Below are 23,148 nucleotides of genomic sequence, written 5' to 3'. Positions count from 1 at the left end.
TAACGGCGTAGTAGCAACTGTAGGACCGTTGGTCTCCCCTTCTCTGTATGTGGATGACTTCTGCATTTCGTATTGCTCCTCCAGTACTGGTGTTTCTGAGTGGTGCCTACAAGGAGCAATTCACAAGGCGCAGTCATGGGCTCCAGCCCATGGCTTCCAGTTTTCAGCTGCGAAGTCGTGTCTCATGCACGTCTGTCAGCATTGTATCATTCATCCGGAACCTGAACTTTATCTTAATGATGATCTACTCTATGTAGTGGAGATGTACTGATTTGTAGGACTGGTTTTCGACGCCCGATTGACTTGGCTACCTCACCTTTGTCAGCTTATAAGCACCTAAATGCTCTCCACTGCCTGAGCAACACTAACTGGGTTCAGATTGCTCTACACTGCTGCAGCTCTACAGGGCCCTTGTTCAATCCCGCCTTGACTATGGGAGTCTGGTTTATGGTTCGGTGGCACCTTTAATGGTGTGTTTACTCGACAGAGTGCACCACTGTGGCGTACACCTAGTGACTAGAGCTTTTAGAAAGTGTCTGGTGACAAGTGTCCTGGTGGAGGCTGGAGTCCCTCCTGACGTACTCAACTGCTTGCCAGTTATGTTGCACACTTTTGTAGTTCTCCTGAGGATCCGAATTACCGTCTCCTTTTCACACTCGTGGCAGTTCATCTCTCGCATCGGCGGCCCAGTTCAGGGCTCACGATTGCAGTACACGTGTGATCCCTTCTCTCCAAATTGGAGTCCTTCCATTTACCACCTCTGCTTGAGGTCCATCCATGTACACCCCATGGAGTACTCCTCGGCCGAAGCTTCGTCTGAACCTTTTGCATTGCTCTAAGGACTCTGTTAATCCTGCCACTCTCCGCTGTCACTTCCTCTCGATTCCTGATGTGTTCTGGGGCTCTGAAGTTGGCTTGTTGGCTGATGGTAATGTTGGCTTTGCCTATGTCCACAGAGGCCACACTGAACAGCATTCCTTGCCCGTTGGCTGCAGTATGTTCACTGCAGAGATGGCCATATCTCATGCACTTCAGTACGTCCGTTCCTGTTTTGGTGAGTCGTTTCTTCTCTGTTCTGACTCCGAGCGGCTTACAAGCTATCGACCAGTGCTACCCTCGCCATCATTTGGTAGCGAACATCCAGGAGTCCATCTCTGCCCTGGAATGCTCCAGTTAGTGGTGTTTGTGTGGACCCCAGGCAACGAACTTGCTGACAGGCTGGCCAAACAGGATACACAGAAACCGCTCCTGGAGATGGGCATCTCTGTCTTATGCTGCAAGGTTTTTAGGCTTTGGGAGACGGAGTGGCATAACAGTATGGACAACAAACTGCATGTCATTTATGAGACCTCAAATGTGTGGAAGTCTTCCCTGTGGGCTTCTCTCAGGGAATCAGTTGTTCTTTGTCGCATTGGCAATATGTGGCTCACACATGGTACCTCCTTCGTCGTGAGGATGTACCTCTGTTGCTATGGCTCCCAAATGACAGTCGTTCACCTCTTGCTGGACTGCTCCCTTTTAGCTGCTCTGTGGTGGACATTTAACTTTCCCAGCACCCTACCTTCAGTGTTGGGTGACAATGCCTCAACAGAAGCTTCAGTTTTACGTTTTATTCATGAGGGTGGGTTTTAGCATTTGATCTAAGTTTTAGTGCATGTCCTTTGTCCCTCTTTGTTGCCCACCCTAGAGCGTTTAGGGTGGAGGTTTTAATGTGTTGCAGAGTGGCTGGCTTCTCCTTTCTGTCGTTCTTCTGGTTGTTCCTTACTCCACTTATTGTGCCATACATTTTCATTTCCTTCTTTCCCTTGGGTAATTGTTCTACTGGGAACAAGGGACAGATGACCTCGCAGTTTGGTACCTCCCCCCTTTTAAATCAGGAAACGAACCATCCTGAACCACAAATGTTAAGTTCTCTGTAAAATCAGCTAGTGCTATGTATTCAGTTCCATAAAGTTGTCCTGTTTTGCTCTTCAAAAACTTGCTTTGTATTTTAGAAAGTTAATGTTAAAGATTCAGAGTAATCTTCCTGAGATTTAACCACTGTTTTTTTGGACCTGTTATTGTGACCCACTATTTGAAGGTAACTTTGTTGGGCATTTCTTCCTCAGATCTGTTAAACAATTCAGGAGTGACTTCTTTACCAGGACATTTATCACAGAAACTCATCATTCAGTCACAAATTGTTAGTAACAAAGAACATAAAATGTAGTAACTCTTCGTGGTTGTCAACATCGAGTTTTGCATCTGCAGTCATCAGTTTGACATTTTGATGATACAAACAACCACTTGGATCCGGCTAAAATACACCACTTCGGGTAAAGGTCACAAAATTTTGACCTTCACTTTTGCATTCAGGATTAGCATTTTTGGAAGCTACGAGGGCAGTTCAATAAGTAATGCAACACATTTTTTTTCTCCGCCAATTTTGGTTGAAAAAACCGGAAATTTCTTGTGGAATAGTTTCAAACATTCCCGCTTCGTCTCGTATAGTTTCATTGACTTCCGACAGGTGGCAGCGCTGTACGGAGCTGTTAAAATGGCGTCTGTAACGGATGTGTGTTGCAAACAACGGGCAGTGATAGAGTTTCTTTTGGCGGAAAACCAGGGCATCTCAGATATTCATAGGCACTTGCAGAATGTCTACGGTGATCTGGCAGTGGACAAAAGCACGGTGAGTCGTTGGGCAAAGCGTGTGTCATCATCGCCGCAAGGTCAAGCAAGACTGTCTGATCTCCCGCGTGCGGGCCGGCCGTGCACAGCTGTGACTCCTGCAATGGCGGAGCGTGCGAACACACTCGTTGGAGATGATCGACGCATCACCATCAAACAACTCAGTGCTCAACTTGACATCTCTGTTGGTAGTGCTGTCACAATTGTTCACCAGTTGGGATATTCAAAGGTTTGTTCCCGCCGGGTCCCTCGTTGTCTAACCGAACACCATAAAGAGCAAAGGAGAACCATCTGTGCGGAATTGCTTGCTCGTCATGTGGCTGAGGGTGACAATTTCTTGTCAAAGATTGTTACAGGCGATGAAACATGGGTTCATCACTTCGAACCTGAAACAAAACGGCAATCAATGGAGTGGCGCCACACCCACTCCCCTACCAAGAAAAAGTTGAAAGCCATACTTTCAGCCAGTAAAGTCACGGTTACAGTCTTCTGGGACGCTGAAGGGGTTATTCTGTTCGATGTCCTTCCCCACGGTCAAACGATCAACTCTGAAGTGTATTGTGCTACTATTCAGAAATTGAAGAAAAGACTTCAGCGTGTTCGTAGGCACAAAAATCAGAACGAACTTCTCCTTCTTCATGACAACGCAAGACCTCACACAAGTCTTCGCACCCGAGAGGAGCTCACAAAACTTCAGTGGACTGTTCTTCCTCATGCACCCTACAGCCCCGATCTCGCACTGTCGGATTTCCATATGTTTGGCCCAATGAAGGACGCAATCCGTGGGAGGCACTACGCGGATGAAGAAGAAGTTATTGATGCAGTACGACGTTGGCTCTGACATCGACCAGTGGAATGGTACCATGCAGGCATACAGGCCCTCATTTCAAGGTGGCGTAAGGCCGTAGCATTGAATGGAGATTACGTTGAAAAATAGTGTTGTGTAGCTAAAAGATTGGGGAATAACCTGGTGTATTTCAATGCTGAATAAAACAACCCCTGTTTCAGAAAAAAAAAATGTGTTGCATTACTTATTGAACTGCCCTCGTACATGAAGTTCATCTCAATTGTATAGCACTAGTCTTTTCTGCTTTGTTACTGTAACTCCATTTGTAACAACTCTTTTTCTATTTTTGCTACCAGAACACATTATATTGTTTCCATTGTCATCAGAAAAAACTGTTGGATCTTTTCAATTACCTTGTCACTAATACCTTCTCGTTTCTTCTTTCCTAAAACTGGTAGAATGCTGTGCTCTTTCACTAATTTTCAGATTAGTCTAAGCAAATAATCAGAAATGTTGAACTTGTGAACTATTTTTACTCTAGACCATGAGTCAGGGAGCAAACTTAAAATTTTAACTTTTTCCTCTTTAGGTGTCTCTGAACACTTTTTCAATTTCTTGATTAAGCTCAAATATTCAGTGATGAATGATTCTGGGGGTAGATTTCTTGTTTCTTAGAAATACTGTTGGTATCTGCATTATTAAAGCATGATCCTGTGTTTTCTAATTTTGTATGAAACTCGTATCTTGCTTTCTCTTATTCTGCTACCATAGTGATTTTTTTTATTTTTAAAGAAGGGGATAGCTCTAAATTAGAACAAGCAAAATCCAGTTTGCTTGTAGGTTCCTCATTAGGGATATAAATGGTTCCAAGACACACATTTTCAAATAACAGTTTGGGCACAGGGAATATTTCCAGGAATTACATAAAGTTTCATTCTGGAAGCTGTTTTACTAGTTCTTAAGGGCAAATGTTCCAAGGCCGGCCGCGGTGGTCTCGCGGTTCTAGGCGCGCAGTCCGGAACCGTGGGACTGCTACGGTCGCAGGTTCGAATCCTGCCTCGGGCATGGATGTGTGTGATGTCCTTAGGTTAGTTAGGTTTAAGTAGTTCTAAGTTCTAGGGGACTGATAACCACAGCAGTTGAGTCCCATAGTGCTCAGAGCCAAATGTTCCAATTTTATTTCCCTCAACCCCAAGTTTTATTTCCTTGAAATCTTTTTTACAACTGGCTTTTTAATGAACTATAAGTGGATTAGAGCATTTTTTCTAAAAATGTGATTGTACCTCAGTATATATTTTTTATCGTGATACAAACCGATGATGACATAGAACAACTTACTCGTAATGTAAACGAAGTTTGTCTATCTTCTTCAAACTCATGAACATTTTTAAGTTTTTGAAACTGAACCTGTAACTTTTTTTGTGACACTTCACTTACTATCTGTCCCATAGACATTTATTATTGAATTTTAAAATTATTTTAATTAATTAAAAAATTGCACTCATGACAGAAGCGCACAAAATATTCTACACTCTCAATGAAGTAGTTACATCCACTCTGACAGGTTTCTGAATAGACTGACAACAATGCCACACCCAGCAAAAGTAATGGGGTACACAGTTGATGTACATATTTGTCACTGACTACTGGGCTCCTGTGCAGCCTTGTTATTCTACCCATTGGGCTCTTGTACACACTTGTCGTGAGGTCTAATCTCGTACACAGAACTGTAGCCTTTTCAACAATAGAGAAATTTCATGCATATATTATTTTAGTTTTTTTCATTTTGAACTTGTAATAATGTGCAACTTGAGTGAGAATAAACCTAGATGTTAATGGTGTTTTTTTGTTTTTTTACTTATTATTTTTTTAACAGAACTAAAGCAAAAACTCCTGTTTAATATTTTGTTGTTAAAATAATACCAACTAAATATAGGGTGATGCTGTTAACTAAATATTGTACAGCTATACATTATTATAATGAAACAATAAACCATGTAAATAGGCAACAACTTTAAGATAAGTTGTAGTGTAATGTGAATTATTTCCTCAGTTTCAAAAGTTCAGTCAAATATCAGTGTTGAAATTTTTGCAGTACTTTACCATATAGATGTAAAAAATGTGCTAAAATCAAATTTTTATGTCCAGTCCCACCAGAGATAACTAGCTCCAAACTTAACATTAAAAAAAGATTTTCAAATTTCAAAAATTAAGGAAACATTTGTCAGTGTTCTTTCTCTATTTAAGGCGAGTAGTTTGTTATCTAACTAGAGAAAAAATACTCTGATAAATAATTCCTTGGTTGTTAGTTTTGGGTCTAAAAAGTGAATTTTCTAAATTTCCAGTACCCAACTTTGAAGGTAATTTTTGAACTAAGCATATTTTGGGTAATAAACGATGTTGTAGAGGAGACTTTCCTCAAAACAATTTAGTCATTTGCTGTGCTGTAACTTAACCCAGTGCAGAGATATTCAAACTAACAGTAGTGTCTCCAAATTCGAAAAAAAATTATGAGCATACAAATGAAGTTGATGCAAGATAAGGCTGTTTATTGATTCATCCAAAACTAGTTTAAAGGTAACATGTATGCATCTATACCTGATGTGCATTCTATACATATGAAAGAAAGCTATGAAAACGTAGAAATGGTGCTAAATGAAATAGGCTGTTCTGCTCATGGTTGGGTGATATGTGGCGATCTAAAAGTAACACGCATGCTCCTTGGTCAGCAAGGTGGCATTACCAAATTTCCATGTTTCTTGAGTGAATGGGACAGTAGGGTTAGGGATAAACACTGGTGCAGAAAGAACTTGTCAGGGAGGGAGCCTTTAAAACCTGGTGAGAAGAACATTCTACACAAAAACCTTGTAGAGCCAAAAAACATATTCCTACCAACTCTACATATAAAGTTAGGCCTAATGAAACAGTTTGTAAAGGTTTTGCCTAGAGATGGACCATGTTTTAAGTATCTCTGCCAAAAGTTTCCACACCTTTCAGAAGCTAAACTAAAAGAAGGCGTTTTTGTCAGACCTGTCATTAGAAAATTGATGTTCGATGTTAACTTTGAATCCACAACGACCTTAAATGAGAAAGAAGCATGGGTATCATTCAAGCAAGTTGTTACAAAGTTCTTAGGAGATGAAAAAGACCCAGAATATGTTTCTATTATAGCTACAGTGTTAAAGAAGTTTAAAACTTTATGATGTTTAATGAGCCTGAAAGTTCACTTTTTGCACAGTCACCTTGGTTACTTCCTGGATAATATTGGAGATGTTAGTGAGGAGCGAGGAGAGTGTTTTCACCAGGGCTTGAAGTGATGGAAAAAAGCTGCCAAGGCTGCTGGAACACCAACAGGATGGGGACCAGCTGTTGGTCACTTCACCAAGAAGTTCAGCAAGCGACTCATCATAGAAAAAGTTACACTGACGCTTCAAAGAAATAAGAGAAAGATAATTCAAACCAATTCCAGCTGACAAGTGAAACCCCTATTAACACGTATCATTGTTTTAAGTATCTTACTGTAAATACAAACTACGCTTCATTAAGTTCCTCATTTACTGTATAGCATAGGATTTGTATACTATATAATAAAAAGCATATTGCTCGAAAACTATGGGTGATACAAAAAAACTAAGGCTAGATTTGGATTCGGCGCATAAAAATCCATGAAGATAAACTATCAAACTAAAAAGTTTAAAAAAAATTCATTTGCCTGTAATTAATGTAGCACTAATTCATCCTCTCCGTCAGACTTTGTGTAGTACAAATTGGGAGTACTGAACATGAAATTTTGTCACTAGTGTGGAGTAGGACACAAACAACAAACATGGTTGGAAACTTCTTGCACACTTCATCGAAAACAATGTTGCAAATAGATGTTTCTACTCATCGTAAATATCACTTTAATTACTTTAGTAGTAGTATTTCTTCTTTAAATTCTCCCGTGTCATAGGAGTTTAACCATACTTACTTGAATGTAATTGTAAACTTTTACAGTTAATATTGTCTGATCACAGGCAGTGCTAAATGAAGTCCAGCTTTCTTTGCTTTCTGTCCTTGATTAATGCAAGCATTTTCAGTAAAGTCATTTTTGATACAAAATATAACATTCAGTTGATGAAAAAAAATTGACCCTCTACAGGCCAATGAACAACTCTGAAAAAAATCAGAGAACTACTAATGTCGTTGAAATTTCTGGTTCAAAAGAAGTGAAAATCAGCGAAAGGACTTCAGATAAAGTAACAAAAACTTTTACCTTTGACAGTGTTTTTGGACCCAGTTCTAAACAGGTAATAGCTTTTGTTTTTTTGATATTACAGAATGGAGTTATGTTCTATTTCATTGCCTTTCTATCAGTAATTTGTAACTTTTTTCTGTTGCTTGTAGATTGATGTTTATAACTGTGTTGTTAGTCCATTGATTGATGAGGTGTTGTCTGGCTACAACTGTACAGTATTTGCTTATGGCCAGACTGGCACAGGAAAGACATTCACTATGTTAGGCGAAAAGGGGAATGCTTTAAGTTCGTGGCAAACTGTAAGTAAAATTAATTTTTGTTATTAAATCTATTTAATGTTAGTTCAAATATTAGATAAGAATTTTTGTAGCAAGTGAAACCTCTGGCTTACACATTCTTAATTGAAGGTACTGGTACTAGATGTTTAAGGCGGATTCCATGCCAAATGGTCTAGAGACTCCCACACGATGATAATGGATTTTGATGGAATTTTGTGTGAACATTTGTACATGTTCTCAGTAGACACTTATTTTTAATGAACATTGTTTTGATAGTCATTTATTTGACCCTATAATGCAGCTGGCAGCTAGTACCCACAAGTTTTCAGCAACTTTGAGACATAATATCCGTATCAGTATTTTCTTGAAAGAAAGAAAAAGGCTAGGCCCTATTGTACAACTTTTTTGACTCATAATGAAATAATTAACAAAAATTTTAATGTTTTTCACGTGGATAGCTTTAAGCAAAATTGGCCAAAAAATAGCAGCTTGGAAAAAATGTGAGGTGTATTTTATGACTCTTGCCAAGTAAGTGTGTAATAAACTGAAGCTTTGTATGTTACAACTTGCCAACAAAAGGTCTTAGAATATAAAATTTAATTCTCTTACTACTTTCCACTAGTGTACAAGTTGATGGCAAAGTTGACGACTTTAGTAAAAATGACAAAAATTCACATTTTGATCCCACTTTTACAAAAAATTATATTCTGCATACTCTTTTTCAACCATTCTCATTAGTAAGGCCATGTTCCAAACCACCTAATGCTTGATTCATTTTTGTAATGCAAACATAAGAGGCCAAAAGTAGATGTTGTCTCTTTTAGGTCTGAAGTTTATGTCCACTCTAAGCTACTTAGTTTAGAAGTCTCATTTGCTGGGCAGATTGTCACCGACTGAGCTATAATAACTGCAATAAAGACAGATCAGGAATACCACACTTGTCACTCCTTGATGGCAAATAAAACAAATTTGCGGGCTATGTGGGTGCATAAACAGGGCGTATATGCACAGACACAACTGGGGAAAAATATGGGAATTTTTTATAATTCTAGAAATTTTTCATTTTAGTTTAAAGTTAAAATTTGTGGTTTTGACAGCTAAGAACTGATACTGTAACAGAATTTTGCTATATCCCACTACTGTGATTATACTGCAGCAATGAAACATAAATGACAGGAAAAAAAAGTAAAAAGTTACAAAGGAAATGAGCAGTTGGCAGCAGGCTCATGCATGTTTGCTTGTGCAGTTGAGACGCTTATGAGCAGTACTTTCTCCCATTTCTGGCTGTGTAGCTGAATCAGCAGTAGCAACAAACAGCCAGATGCTACCAGCAGAAATTTTTCTGGCACCCGCTAGCTGCTGGATTCATGCATGCGCAGACCAGTCTGAGTTATAGTGACGAAGGGGGTAGTCTCCATGTGACCCATGTTTACATTTAGTGATTTTGTTGTTTCCTCTTAGTTTACAGCTCTCACGTCAAATGAAAACTAAATGAATTTCTGTGGCCGGGAGCTGTCAAGTGAATTAAAATAAATTCACATAATCACAGAAGGCTAAAATTGTTGTTAGTTTCAGTTTTCTGATCTCATTCACGTTTTTGGCAGTCAAGCATTAATGGTCTTGCAGAACAATGAAGTCAGTTTTGTTGATTTTCTAAAGAAATTTGGCTGTTATTAACCTTTCCAACAGAAGTAGTCAATTTATTTGAAATGAATTTTTTCATTTCACATTGTAGGCTAGTTTCAACTGTTCACTGAATTTAATGTGCATGTTTTCATCTTCTGGTACATATAAAAGAACCAAACACGAGACAATACTGTACTGGTACTCCAAGAAAATTTGCCCCAGAAACCACACTGAAAAGCTTAATATCGGGTATGGGCATACTTCATTGCGAATCTTGACATATGAATGCGCCGAATTATGAATTTAGTACTGTTTACAAAATTCTGATGCTCTTGGGAGTATCCTCTGATGTCCTGTTTTTTTTATGACATAATGTAAGAAGATGAATGCTATATACATATGAACATAAGGCCTTCCTGTGTCATATAGTAATGACTGTTTTCTGGTGTTCTCTGGCAACGGTGAAACAAACCTATTTCTAGCAGGTCGTAGGAAAATATTGCAAATGTTGGTTTGAAAAGTGTAAATTTCAAAGGAAATTTCCTTTTACGCAAATTGAATTATATTACTGTGAGAATCTGCGATGAATTTCTTAAATCACAGTGTGTTTGACTCTCTTATAATTTAATGCTTTGAGGACCAACCACTTAATAGTTTTGAGCCTAGAAGATCTGACATTTGTCATTTAAAATTTTACTGGTACATTTGTGTGATGTATATTAAAGACTAACACCTTTCCTTGTAGCTACACAATATATATTAATTTAAACCATTAATTTTTCATATTAAACAATGAAAAATTCAGGATGGAATGTAACAATATTATGAACAGGAAAGTTGCTACTAACAATATAGCAGAGATGGTGAGTCGCAGATAGGCACAACAAAAAAGACTGTCTCAAATAAAGCTTTCAGCCAATAAGGCCTTTGTCAAAAATAGTCAACAACCCACCCCTGTGCGCGCGCGCCCGTGAGCGCGCACAAACACAAACTTGAACACGACTGCAGTCTCTGGCAACTGAAACAATAGTGTGTGGTTTCAGTTGCCTGTTACTGCAGTCGTGTGTGTGTGTGTGTGTGTGTGTGTGTGTGTGTGTGTGTGTGAGAGAGACGGCCTTACTGGCCAAAAGCTTTATTTGTGACAGCCTTTTTGTTGGTGAGTTGCAACTTTCCTTTTTATGATATTGTAACTTTCCCTATTTGTGTGTCTGCACTGTTTAAAGTTATGTCACTAGTGGCTGACTACACCATGTATCCCATGCCCTGAATAGCTACTGTAACATCTTGAACATGGCTGGACTTCAGCATCAATTACAGAATAGCAGGTGAATAAGACAGCCATCTAGTTGAAATACTGATTTTCAATTAACCTTAACCATAGTTTAAATGGATTTAAACTAGTCTTCTTTAGGACAAGAAACACTTAACATTAGCAGCCAGTTCGTAAAGCAATCACACACATTTCCTCATGAAATGTGTTAGCAACAATCTGATAATCTTTTTATTGCATCTGGTTGGCTGTTTTCTTCACGTGCTAATATCTGCTGTCATCGGACTGGCAGTATCATGTGACACGAGCTATGATAGACTTTACAAAAGTGCATCTCAATTTCAGTACTTTGGAAACTAAAGTACTGTGTTTGGTGAAATTCAAATTCATACTTTCGTAATATAAAAATATGCGGTGCATATGTTGCTGCATATCAAAAGAGCTTGCAAAAACCCATTCTTTGCTGGGTTTTGTTTTCTAAATGCCGGGAAGCTCTATGTATAAAACCTTACCATTCAAAGGATTGATAAGTTTTACAGTTCTGAGGTAAAGTATACTGTCACTCAACACAAAAAAGTGTATTTTTAACTGGGAAATATGGGGATTTTTTCCCTTGTCTACGTGTACACCCTGATGAAGCTTATTAAAGCATATTCCTGCCTGCCGGAACTCTTAAATAGGTTTCCAATCCACCTCTCTTTCATAACCCCCTCCCCAGGGGGCCCACAAATCTTTTGTGGATACGTGTGTAGTGAGCACGGGACCCCGAGGTAGTGCGGCCGTCTTTCCTTTCCGGGCTGCATACCTTCCTTTTCCACATCCCCCCACCTCTGCCTCTTCCCTTCCCTTTCTCCCCCTCTGGGAGTATGTTTAGTGCCTACGTCCAGAGACGGACGCTTGAAACTGTCAAACAGTCTCTCTTCTTCTCTTTCTCTACTGGCAAGTCTCTGTCCCTCCTTTGTCCTTCTCTTTTCCTTACCTCTTGTCTTTACCCTCTTCTCTGCTGCGGTGTTTGAGACCTCTCTTCTTTCCTTTCCTTTCCTTTTCTTTGTTCTACCCTATCTCTTTTTTTTCTTCCTGTGCGTGTCTGAAGGCCGACCCACACATTCCCACGTGTAGCCCGTGACGGGGTAACGCGTGATTCCTCGCCCCGGGTAGACAGGTAGGACACATATGTATCCCCTGGTGACGGCCAGTCGGGAGATGTGACCTGAGGTGTGAACAATCACCTAAGGCAGGAGTGCCTTCAAAGAGGGTCCCCACAAGGAAGGAGCGCGCCATCGGAGATGCCGGTAATCGTGGGGGAATACTTCCGCAATGGTTTCCTCATCATCTACTATATCTGCTCACAAGCGAAAGTTAAATGAGTCTCAGCCACGGACAATTCATCCATCAGTGCCACAGTTCCTTGTTGTTTCTCGGTCGGACGAAGGTCAAGACTTCTCCACAGTCTACCCTTTCATTATTCAGAAAGGTGTTGACGCAATTGCAGGTCCTGTAAAGTTTTGTTCCCGATTACAAAATGGCACCTTGTTGTTAGAAACAGTCAGTGCCCTCCAGGCACAAAAATTGGTGTGTACTTCATTGCTACACACATTCCCTGTCCGGGTGGAAGCACACCGCACTTTAAATTCATCACATGGGGTGGTTTATACACGCTCCCTCGATGGATTGTCCGACGAGGAAATTCAAAACTACCTGTCTGACCAGGGCGTAACAGCTATTCATAGTCATGAAAAGCGTTGACAAGGACTTGGTTCCAACCCGTACTGTCTTCTTGACATTTGACAGAGTTAAACTTCCATCGAACATAAAAAAAGGCTATGAGATAATTTCCGTTCGCTCTTACATCCATACCCTACGTGTTGCTATCTGTGTCAGTGGTTCAATCGTACCAGCCAGTCGTGTTCCAATCCGGCCAAATGCGTTACGTGTGACAAGGATGGCCATGAGGGTGCTTGTCCACTTCCATCCCCTCTTTGCATCAACTGTATGGTTGACCACTCCGCTTCCTCTAGAGATTGCCCCATTTTCAAAGACAAACTGCTCATTCAGGAAATCAGAGTGTAGGAAAAGGTGTCGACATTTGCTGCTCGAAAGTTATTCGCCAGTCAAAAGCCCACTGTGCCTAACGCAGGTAAATACAGCACTGTCCTTGTCTCTCCTCGGCCTACAAAGGAGGCAGCCATGCAGACTTGTGATCTCACCTTTGGAGCCACAGTCGTCAGATCGGTCAGCACAAAGATCGCCTGTTCTACCTCCCCTCTCACACCTGCTCACTATGGATCACCCTTCATCGGTTTCTGCTAAATAACGAGCCCCAAAATCAGACACCCGGACTTCCAAAAAAAAGCCTACTCATGTCGATTTTTTACATGCCCCGACTGCACAACCATCGATTCCTCCCTCATCTCAGTGTCTTGTTTCCAGGAAGGCTAATAAGAAACCCAGTTCCTCTCCTTCTCCGCCACGGCCTGTCTCATCTACAGCACCACCTGGCGGTAACCGCCCTCAGCCGTCTTCTGTGTCGCCGAGGTGCACTGCTGGCGGCTGATCGCTGGTGGCAGGAGCTGTTCCCGAACAACCTATGTATCAGGATCTTCTGCCTGCGGCTGAATGAATACCGTTCCACGCTGTCGGCCGCCGTCTCCGAGCAGACGTTGAGTTGAGGGCACCCTTGGTCACATTCTTCCCTTTTCTGTCCACCCTATGTCCATTATCCATTGGAATATCTGCGGCGTTCGAGCCAATTGGGATGAATTGTCGATCCTCTTGCGATCCTACTCTCCAGTGATCTTCTGTTTTCAGGAAACAAAGCTGCGTCCCCACAATCACTTTGTTTTCCCTCATTTTCAGTCAGTCCAATTTGATCTCCCCTCTGTTAACGGCACTCCGGCACATGGAGGACTCATGATTCTTCTCCATGGTACTGTCCATTATCACCCAATTCACTTAATTAATTCCTTCCAAGCTGTCGCTGTCCGTCTTTCCCTTTCTGGATACACCTTCTCTCTTTGTACTACATACATTTTATCGTCCACACCAATGGCAAGAGCTGATCTCCCTCATCTTCTTGGTCAGCTTCTGCTCCCCTATTTGCTGGTTGGGGACTTCAATGCCCACCACCGGCTTTGGGGGATCTCCGCGTCCTTGTCCGCGCGGCTCACTATTGATAGACATATTCCACCAAGTGGATCTTGTGTGCCTCAATGCTGGGGACCCTACATTTTTGTCTACCTCCACTACAAATTTCTCTCATTTGGACCTTTCGGTCGGTACTGATCAGCTAGCTCAGTGCTTTGAATGGTTTGCTCTTGCTGATACACACTTGAGTGACCACTTTCCCTGTGTCCTTAGATTGCAGACACAACTGCCACATATGCGCCCGAGGCGCTGGAGTTTTGCCCGAGCTGATTGGACACTTTTTTCATCTCTAGCGACATTCGATGACCGCCACTTTCCTAGTGCCGACAATGAGGTCACTCATGTTACAGAAGTTATTCTTACAGCTGCGGAACTTTCAATACCTCGCACATCTGCTTTGCCCTCCCCCGCCCCCTGCCCCCCGAGTTCCTTGGTGGAACGAGGGATGCCGTGAAGCAATACGTGAGCGGCAACGTGCTCTTCGCGTTTTCTGCCACCATCCTACTTTGGCCAAATGTATCTGCTATAAGCAGTTCCGTGCGTGATGCCGTCACGTCATCCGCGATAGCAAGAAGGCAAGCTGGGACTTCTTTACTACCTCATTTAACACCTTCACTCCCTCCTCGGAAGTTTGGAGTCGGATTCGACGGTTTGTCATGCATAATACCTTAGTGGACCCCGCCGCAATTTCTAACTCATTGGGTCAACACTTTGCTGAGATTTTGAGCTCTTCAAATTAACCGCCAACTTTTCTCCCAAAGAACGTACAGCGGATTTCTCCTCTCAAAATCGCGAAAGCTATAATACTGTTTTCTCCATGCAGGAGCTCCAACACACACTCTCATCTTCTCGCTCTTCTGCCCCAGGACCAGATGGTATCTACATCCAAATGTTGCTGCATTTATCATACCATAGTCTGCCCTACCTCCTTCGCCTTTACAGTCGAATTTTGATCGACAGTACTTTTCCCAGCTGATGGTGGGAAGCTGTCGTCGTTCCTGTTCCGAAACCTGGTAAGGACAAACATATCCCCTCTATTGCCCCATTTCTCTCACGAGTAGTGTATGGAAGGTTTTGGAGTGTATGGTGAATTGCCATTTAGCCTGATGGCTGGAGTCCCGAAGTCCTTTAACAACTGCCCAATGCGCTTTCCGAAAGCATCGTTCTGCCGTTGCTCTCTCCACTTATATCATCAACAATTTTCTCCGGAAACGCCAAACAGTAGCAATATTTTTTGATCTGGAGGGAGCATACGATACCTCTTGGAGGACAGGCATCCTCTGCACACTTTCAAGGTCGGCTGCTTCTTTCTCTTCGTGAATTTATGGCAGAGCCCACATTTAAGGTGCGGGTGAACACAACTTTCTCTCGTACTTTCTCCCAAGAAAACTGGGTACCCCAGGGCTCTGTGCTAAGTGTTGTACTGTTTGCTATAGTCATAAATCCAATTATGGATTGTCTCCTTCCTGATGCCTCGGGCTCCCTCTTTGTGGACGATTTTGTGATCTTCTACAGCTCTCAACGGACCAGCCTTCTTGAACGACATCTTCAAGGATGTCTCGATCGCCTCCACTCTTGGAGCATCGAAACTGGCTTCCGCTTTTCTCCCAGTAAGACCGTTTGTGTCAATTTTTGGCGTCGTACTGAGTTTCTTCCGCCTTCCTTACATCTAGGCCCTGTCAACCTTCCGTTTGCGGACATTGCTATATTCTTGGGTCTTATGTTTGACAGAAAACTGAGCTGGTCCTCTCACGTTTCCTATCTTTCGGCTCGCTGTCTGCGATCCCTCAACACCCTCCGTGTCCTAAATGGTACCTCCTGGGAGCGGACTGAGTGGTCCTTCACCTCTATCGCGCCTCAGTGCGCTCGAAATTGGACTAGGGAAGCACAGTTTACTCCTCTGCTCGGCCGTCTATTCTTTGATGTCTCGACTATGTCCATCACTGTGGATTTCGTTGGAGCGACTGGAGCTTTTTACACCAGCCCAGTGGAAAGCCTTTATGCTGAGACTGCTGAACCTCTTCTGTCCAATCGGCGAGCTGTCCTCCTGAGTCATTATGCTAGCCATCTGTCTTCCATGCCTGCTATTCCGGCCCATGGCATTTTTTTCGACGTCTCCTTGGACTTAGGGTAAGCAGGCCACCCTTTCTCTCTACCACCACCGGGAGTCTACTTCCTTCAACTGCTACGTTCTCTTTCCTTCCACTTTCCTAAAACTTTCTTGACAACTTGGGTTACAGCACTGCCTTGGCTCTGGTCCTCCACCTGCCTGCTCTGTGACCTTCGTCAGTTTCCCAAGGATGGTACCCCTGCTCTTGTTAATCATCGGGCATTTGCTGCTGTATGCGCACAAATGAAGGATGCCACATTTATTTACACTGATGGCTCAAAAACATCACTTGGTGTTGGGAGTGCCTATATTGTTGGCGACACCCCAAATTGATTTCGGCTTCCCGACCAGTGTTCGGTTTTTACTGCCGAGCTTTACGCTGTTCTCTAGGCTGTCCAATACATCCATCGCCATCAGTGGATAGAGTATATTAAATGCTCAGATTCTCTCAGCTCTCTCCTCAGTCTCCAAGCTCTCTACCCTTTCCACCTTCTGGTCCACCGGATTCAGGACTGCCTCCACTTAGGGGGCATATGTGGTGTTCCTCTGGGTCCCGGGACACGTTGGTATCCGTGGAAACAAGGTGGCCGATATAGCGGCCAAGGCTGCAGTCTCTCTTCTGCAGCCTGCTGTTCGCATGGTTCCCTTCGCCAGTCTACAGTGTTTTATGTCGTCTTGTTACTCTTCTATGGCACACACATTGGTCGACACATCCCAATAATGAAGTACGGGACATGAAAGCTCTTCCCTGTGCTTGGACCTCTTCCTCTCGAACTCGTCGTCAGGAGGAGGTAATGTTAACTAGACTCTGAATGGGGCACTGTCTTTTTAGCCATCGACATCTTTAAAGTGGCGATCCTTCCCCGCCTTGTCCTCACTGCTCTCAACTGTGGATGGTGAGAAACCTTTTACTTGAGTGCCCCTATTTTACTCCGTTACACGCCCGTCTACAGTTGTCGCCTGATATATCTTCCCTTCTAGCAGATGGCACGCACTCAGCTGATCGCATTCTCGAGTTTATTAGTGTCAGTCATTTGAGGCTCTTTTTGGGGACAAACAACCCCCCTTCTATAGTGGTTTTTTAAGCTTTCCTTGTTTTTAGTTTCTCACTTTTTTGAGTTTCGCTCCCATTGCTGCTGGTTTCCAGTTTGGTTTTTTTACCTTTTCCTAAGTCACAGACGGGCGCTAATGACCGTAGCAGTTTTGCGCCCTAAAACCATAACAAAAAAAATCTTTTATAGATAGATACGTGCAGTGTTCAGTTGTCCTGGCTGGAGATCCGAAGTTAATATATCTCCTTCAGTGTCACTAATATTTGCCAGAAAATATGACGTGTTATTTCAAACTCTGCTGACTTGAACTGATGTTTCATCAGTTGGAAAAAATTATTTTTGTATAGCTTGTGCAAGAGTCCTCGTGAAGATTTATTTTGTCCATCTTCTTTGCTGGTGAATGCAAATTTAATTACATTAATGCTCTGTGTAGAAGTGAAACATATCAATAGGTGTAATAATCTGCCCATCAACTGGCCATTGCAAGCTTGCTCTTGACACTAATAAATTTGTTGTATCTTCTATCCCATTGCAAGGTGACTTTACATGACTTGCAGCATAGAAAATCCATTCTGCTGTCATTCTAAAGTCCTTTATGACAGCACAAATTGAGGTAGTTTTATCTAGGTGTTGGAGCCATCAGTGGAAATAATGGATGTGGGGGAAATCTGACCAATTTTTTTATTTGTTTTATTTTACTTTTTTTACATAATTCGTCAGTATGAAAAGTAGTTGTATTGTTGCAGACAGTCATGGACAGGTTAAAGAACTCTGATTCCACTTTCTTATTTGGAAAAATAGAAGATGAATGAATGAGTGAATTGTTGTTCAACTATTTTCACAGTGAAAAACTTGCATTGCATCCTGAATGGTAAATGAGTAATTTTTGGCAAAATCCATTAGGATAATAATCTTACCTGTTATTAGATCAAATGTAGTGGCTTAAAGGTGCGAACTTTGATGTTTAACGGCGTAGTGACATGAAAAATTGTAAATTTTTGTTCCTACTTCCTAAATAAATTAATCCACTGGCATTTGTTTCGTGCCCTGAGTGTCCGGATTGGCATGGATCCATTGCTTATACACAATAATCGGTCATCTTGTATGAATTGGCTAGCAATTGCTATAACATCTGGTCCATAGCTCGGTACTTTTCACGTTGGTGTGAGCATTCTTCAAATTGCTGACTTTAAACTGCCATACTGGAACTCTCAGCTGATTAGCTTAAATTATTAGATACGCAGAAAAGATCACTATGCTTATTGCTGGATTCTTTACACCTTTTCATTTTTAGAAAAAGAATTTTATAGTTTTGAGTGCTTAACATATGTTTAAAAATCACAACTTTTTATTTGTTTTTCGGTTTAAATCTCACGTCTCTTCATTGGGGCTTCTGATTGTACCTAAATACTAGTAAACAATTGAAAAACAAAATAAAATGTCAGATTTCGTTTATCAGTGAAGGGGCATAGCTTCACAACACCTTCACTGTTTCATTGTTTTTTTAGCACCTTATGTGCTCGTCTTGCAAGACCAAATCTAGCTTTTTTAGATGGCTCAGAATGTAGTCTAATGAAAATAGTTTAACTGTGTTTGCCGGAAATACTTTTCCAAAAATGGTGTGCTAAAAATTTCAATTTTTGGGATTTTTACAAAAATTTTCAATTTGACCACTGCTTGTGTAAACTATTGGAAAGCAAGAGGCGAATAAAATTATATATTCTGAGACCTAGGGTTGGTAATTTATTGCACTCAATGTCAGGTTTATCTCACAATTAGTTCTGGAGATTTGAAAAGCTAAATTTCACTTTGGCCTTGTTTTCTTTAATTTATGAAAATATTGTCTGAGATACTGTCGCAAAGTTGCTGCTAACTCATCGGTCGGTACACTGTTGAAAGGTATGTTATGGGGTCAAACAAATGACTGTATCTCTGCAACTATTAAACGGTGAAAGTAAAACTTTACCAATGTTAAAATAAAATATCACCCTTTTTCGAAATTAGCCCACTTGGCATGGAACACGTGAAGAAGTGTGAATATACACTCATGAACATTTTGTTACTTTTCTTCTGAAGAGTAGTTGTAACATTGGATTGCTGTAGCTCCAGAAATGAGGTGGTCAGGCAGTTGTCACAACACTACTATTGTGGTAGTCGATGCAGTGTTGCAGTAACTCGAAACAAAAATCTTTGAGATTGATGAATAGTACCTGATACTGACTTACAAGAAAATGAAAATTGTATGGAGTGTTAATAATGTTAATATCATAACTAGGACTAAAGAAGCTGCAAAACAATATGCGAGAGTGACACATTGAAAATATTTTTAAATTGAATCTTTCTTGTAAACAATATACAGTTATTCCAGATATTTTTAATCGTAGGACTGGTTGTTGTTCAAATGAACATAAAGCTGTACTGTCCAGTTCAAATCTCTCTCTGTTGCAAAAAATGTGATTTATATGTTACTTAAGTTAGTGTTCAGAGACAGATCAAATTGTTAAAATTGAAGAAGGCTCCAGAACACAGCGGAATCCCTTTCATGTGCACTTCACAAAATTAAGAATAGCTTTGTCCTCACAATTGGGTTTGTTATCTATTACAAGTACCTGGGTATAGCAATCCCTGCAGATGGTTACATCCAGGTATTTGGATTATTTTACCAAAACGGAATGAACATGTAGGCTTAATTGTAAGTACAATGGGTGAGACTTCAGTTACTTGGTGAGATAATGAAAAAAGGCAGTCAACCTACAGAGAGGATTGCTTAAGAAGTCATTTCTCCTGTGCTAAAGATGTGAATGGAGCAATAAGAAAATGTGACGTGTGGTACAGTGCACTTCTCAGTATCATGTGAATTACGGATGTAGATGCAGAATAGACAGTCTTTGGATAAAAAATTTAGAGATTGTTAGCAGTCAGAAGCGTCATCTGGTGTGCTTAATGAAAGCAACAAAAAATAAATCTTTTTGATGCTATTTGTCTATGAGATTACTAACTAGATCATGGTTTCTTCCGGTGACAAAATGCTGCCTATTTTTTAAGTTTCATCCTGCCTGCCTAAAAATTATTATGCCCATAAAACACATCGTGCAGGATTGGTAGTTCCTGCACTAAGTCCCAAGTCAGTAGTAGCCTTACATATGTTCGTGGCCTGTTAAATATATAGTACACTATGAATACATAGTAATTTATGCTCACTGTTACACTGCTAAAAAAAAAAAAAAAATTCTAACATATCAACGACAAATGCCTGGTCCCAGACTTAAATTTTTTAAAATTATTTGAGGATTATTACTGGTACTCACAAGGAGAGGTGCCCAGTGATGTGATGGACTTTCTGAAACTATCTATATGGTAATGTAGGTTATGATCCCAAGTATCACACACTGCAGCCATTCACCCTGGCGGGTTTTCATTTGCGAGTATTTGACAAAAATTCGGAATTTTGTGTGACATTTAAGAGCATTAAAGAAGTTGCTTTATGTAGTCCGGTTGTGTGATATAATGGATAGGGTAACAGCTTCACATATAAGAGGTTGTGAGTTCGAATCTCATTAAATATACTAATTTTTTATTTCTATTCTTTTGACACTTTATTTTAATCACTGTATGAACTTCATTTGCTTAATATTATTATTGTGCAATTTTTGTTTGCCTGCTAGTTGTCATACAAATATTCAGAACATAACCTGAATACCTGTTGCACTATGGACAAAACAACGCAGATGAAAATTTACATGAAAGACAGTTTTGTAAGTACAACAAAACTTGGGCAAAATAAGAAATATAGCTATTTGCAATAATGTGGACAAAAAAGCAGGGTGACAAAACAAAAGAAATTAAATCAAAATTAATATATAAAATTAATTAGAAACGCATGAATGAATATTCAGAGTGGGGAAAAATGGTATGAAGAAGAATGAGAGCAAGTTGATATTATGATTAAAATTATGTAGCAAAGGAATGGAATTAAAAAATCAATTAATTGAATAAAAATGATGATTGAAATTATTCTGATGAATATTTAAAAAGAAGTTACTTCATTTGACAAGATTTGACTCACAACCTCCTGGATGTGAAGCTGTTATCCTGTTCGTTGTACCACACAATTAGACTAAATAATTATAATTTTTTAACGCTACTGTCACACAAAATTCGGATTTTTTTTCAATTACTCTCAAATGAGGGCTCTCCAGGGTGAATGACTGCAGTGAATGATACCTGAGATCTTAACCTGCATCACCGTATAGATAGTTTAAAAAAATCAATTGCACCACTGATTTCCCTCTCCTTGTCAGTTACTCCATAAAAAATACCCGAGCTACATTTCAGATTTGTTTCCTGTTTGTAAGACATTAAAACTACTTTTGTTATTATTTTTGGCTATTGTTAACAGATTTGTAGTGGTGGATTGATCAGAACTTTAAAGCAATCAGTTTGTATGTCACAATAAAGATGTCATCTGTAAGAATTGTATTACATAGGGTTTGAGGACAATACTTGGCACATCTGTTACATTGGTCAGGGTACAATTGTTCACTGGTTGATACAAAGTGGTGAGCATCTCTGATGGTTTGGCCAGCTATAACTGGTTCCAAACATGGTACATTTGGTGAGCCAAGATAAGTGGGCATGGCAACACACAGTAATTTGAGTGAGCTGCGTGAGAACATTGTTGACAAGAAATGAACTCGTGGGTTATTCTCATCCTCATTGATTTAAAAAAAAAAAGGGGGGGGGGCCATAAGTCACAGAATTTGCTCCTGTGTTCACATAATAGTAATGGCTAAGGAGTTGTGTGTTTTATGTACAGAAAGCATACAGACAAATACATCAACAGTGAAACAGTTTAAAGGACTGGAATATGTGAAAGCCCTGCAGCTTCTTAAGATAACTTGTTAAAATGCACACACACTAAAAGACATATACATTTTAACTTTCTACCAAAAAACTTCTAAAGTAGAAAACACACACATTCCCACAAGCACAACTTGCACATGTGTTTACCGCTGTCTTTTGGCACTGCTGGACTGTGCACAGTAGATGCGGTTGATGGGAGAAACAATCTGTGGATAGGGGGGATGGTAAGGAAGAGTTTGGGGCAGGGAGGGGAAGGGATGCGAGGGTTAGGGTGGCGGAAGATATAGTGCTGTGTGTAGGAGCATGCAGAGATGTGATGGGAGAGGGTAGGGCTGCTAGGTGCTGTTTGGAGGTTTGAGGGGTGTGGATGGGAGTGGAAAAGGAGAAAGTATAGAAGGGGAAAAGACTCAGGCATGTATTTGTAGAACAGGAGAAGGCAGTGTAGTGCTGGAGTGGGAGCAGAGAAGGGGATAGGTGGATGTAACACAGGGACTAGCAAAGTTAGAGGCCCAGGCCGGGAGGGGGTTATCGGAATGTAGGGTATACTACACGGGGAATTCCCACCTGCACAATTCAGAAAAGCTCATGTTGATAGGACGTGTTTACCATCTACTCCTCGCAGACCTGCTAGATTTATCATGCCCTCAGGAACTCCCTCACACAACCATATAGAATACAGAACCTCGACAGACCTTGAAACACAATCATCAACCTCTCCTTCACAAACCTTAATCCCATTGAAGTATCAGTTCTTTCCAAAGGAAATACTCAAGCCCAACCATTAAAGATGCCCAATTGTGGCTGTTTACTGTGACCCCACTAAACACGGGGAATTCCCACCTGCACAATTCAGAAAAGCTCATGTTGATAGGACGTGTTTACCATCTACTCCTCGCAGACCTGCTAGATTTATCATGCCCTCAGGAACTCCCTCACACAACCATATAGAATCCAGAACCTCGACAGACCTTGAAACACAATCATCAACCTCTCCTTCACAAACCTTAATCCCATTGAAGTATCAGTTCTTTCCAAAGGAAATACTCAAGCCCAACCATTAAAGATGCCCAATTGTGGCTGTTTACTGTGACCCCACTAAGGGAATCTATGC

At 40.9% G+C, this 23,148-nt stretch overlaps 1 protein-coding gene across 1 annotated transcript in view; it reads left to right on the top strand.

Moving 5' to 3' along the window:
• LOC126252652 (kinesin-like protein KIF11-A) overlaps positions 1–23,148 on the top strand; it is a 226,820-nt gene that overhangs the window by 7,812 nt on the left and 195,860 nt on the right. Inside the window, exons 2-3 of the mRNA XM_049953558.1 lie at positions 7,599–7,746; positions 7,844–7,993. Coding sequence (XP_049809515.1) covers positions 7,599–7,746; positions 7,844–7,993 — 298 coding nt within the window. The remainder of the gene's footprint in view (positions 1–7,598; positions 7,747–7,843; positions 7,994–23,148) is intronic.

Source organism: Schistocerca nitens, chromosome 1 (assembly GCF_023898315.1).
Source record: "Schistocerca nitens isolate TAMUIC-IGC-003100 chromosome 1, iqSchNite1.1, whole genome shotgun sequence".
Taxonomy (NCBI): Eukaryota; Metazoa; Arthropoda; class Insecta; order Orthoptera; family Acrididae; genus Schistocerca; species Schistocerca nitens.
Note: the sequence above shows the minus strand (reverse complement) of the source record. Positions and strands in the feature narration are given on the sequence as shown.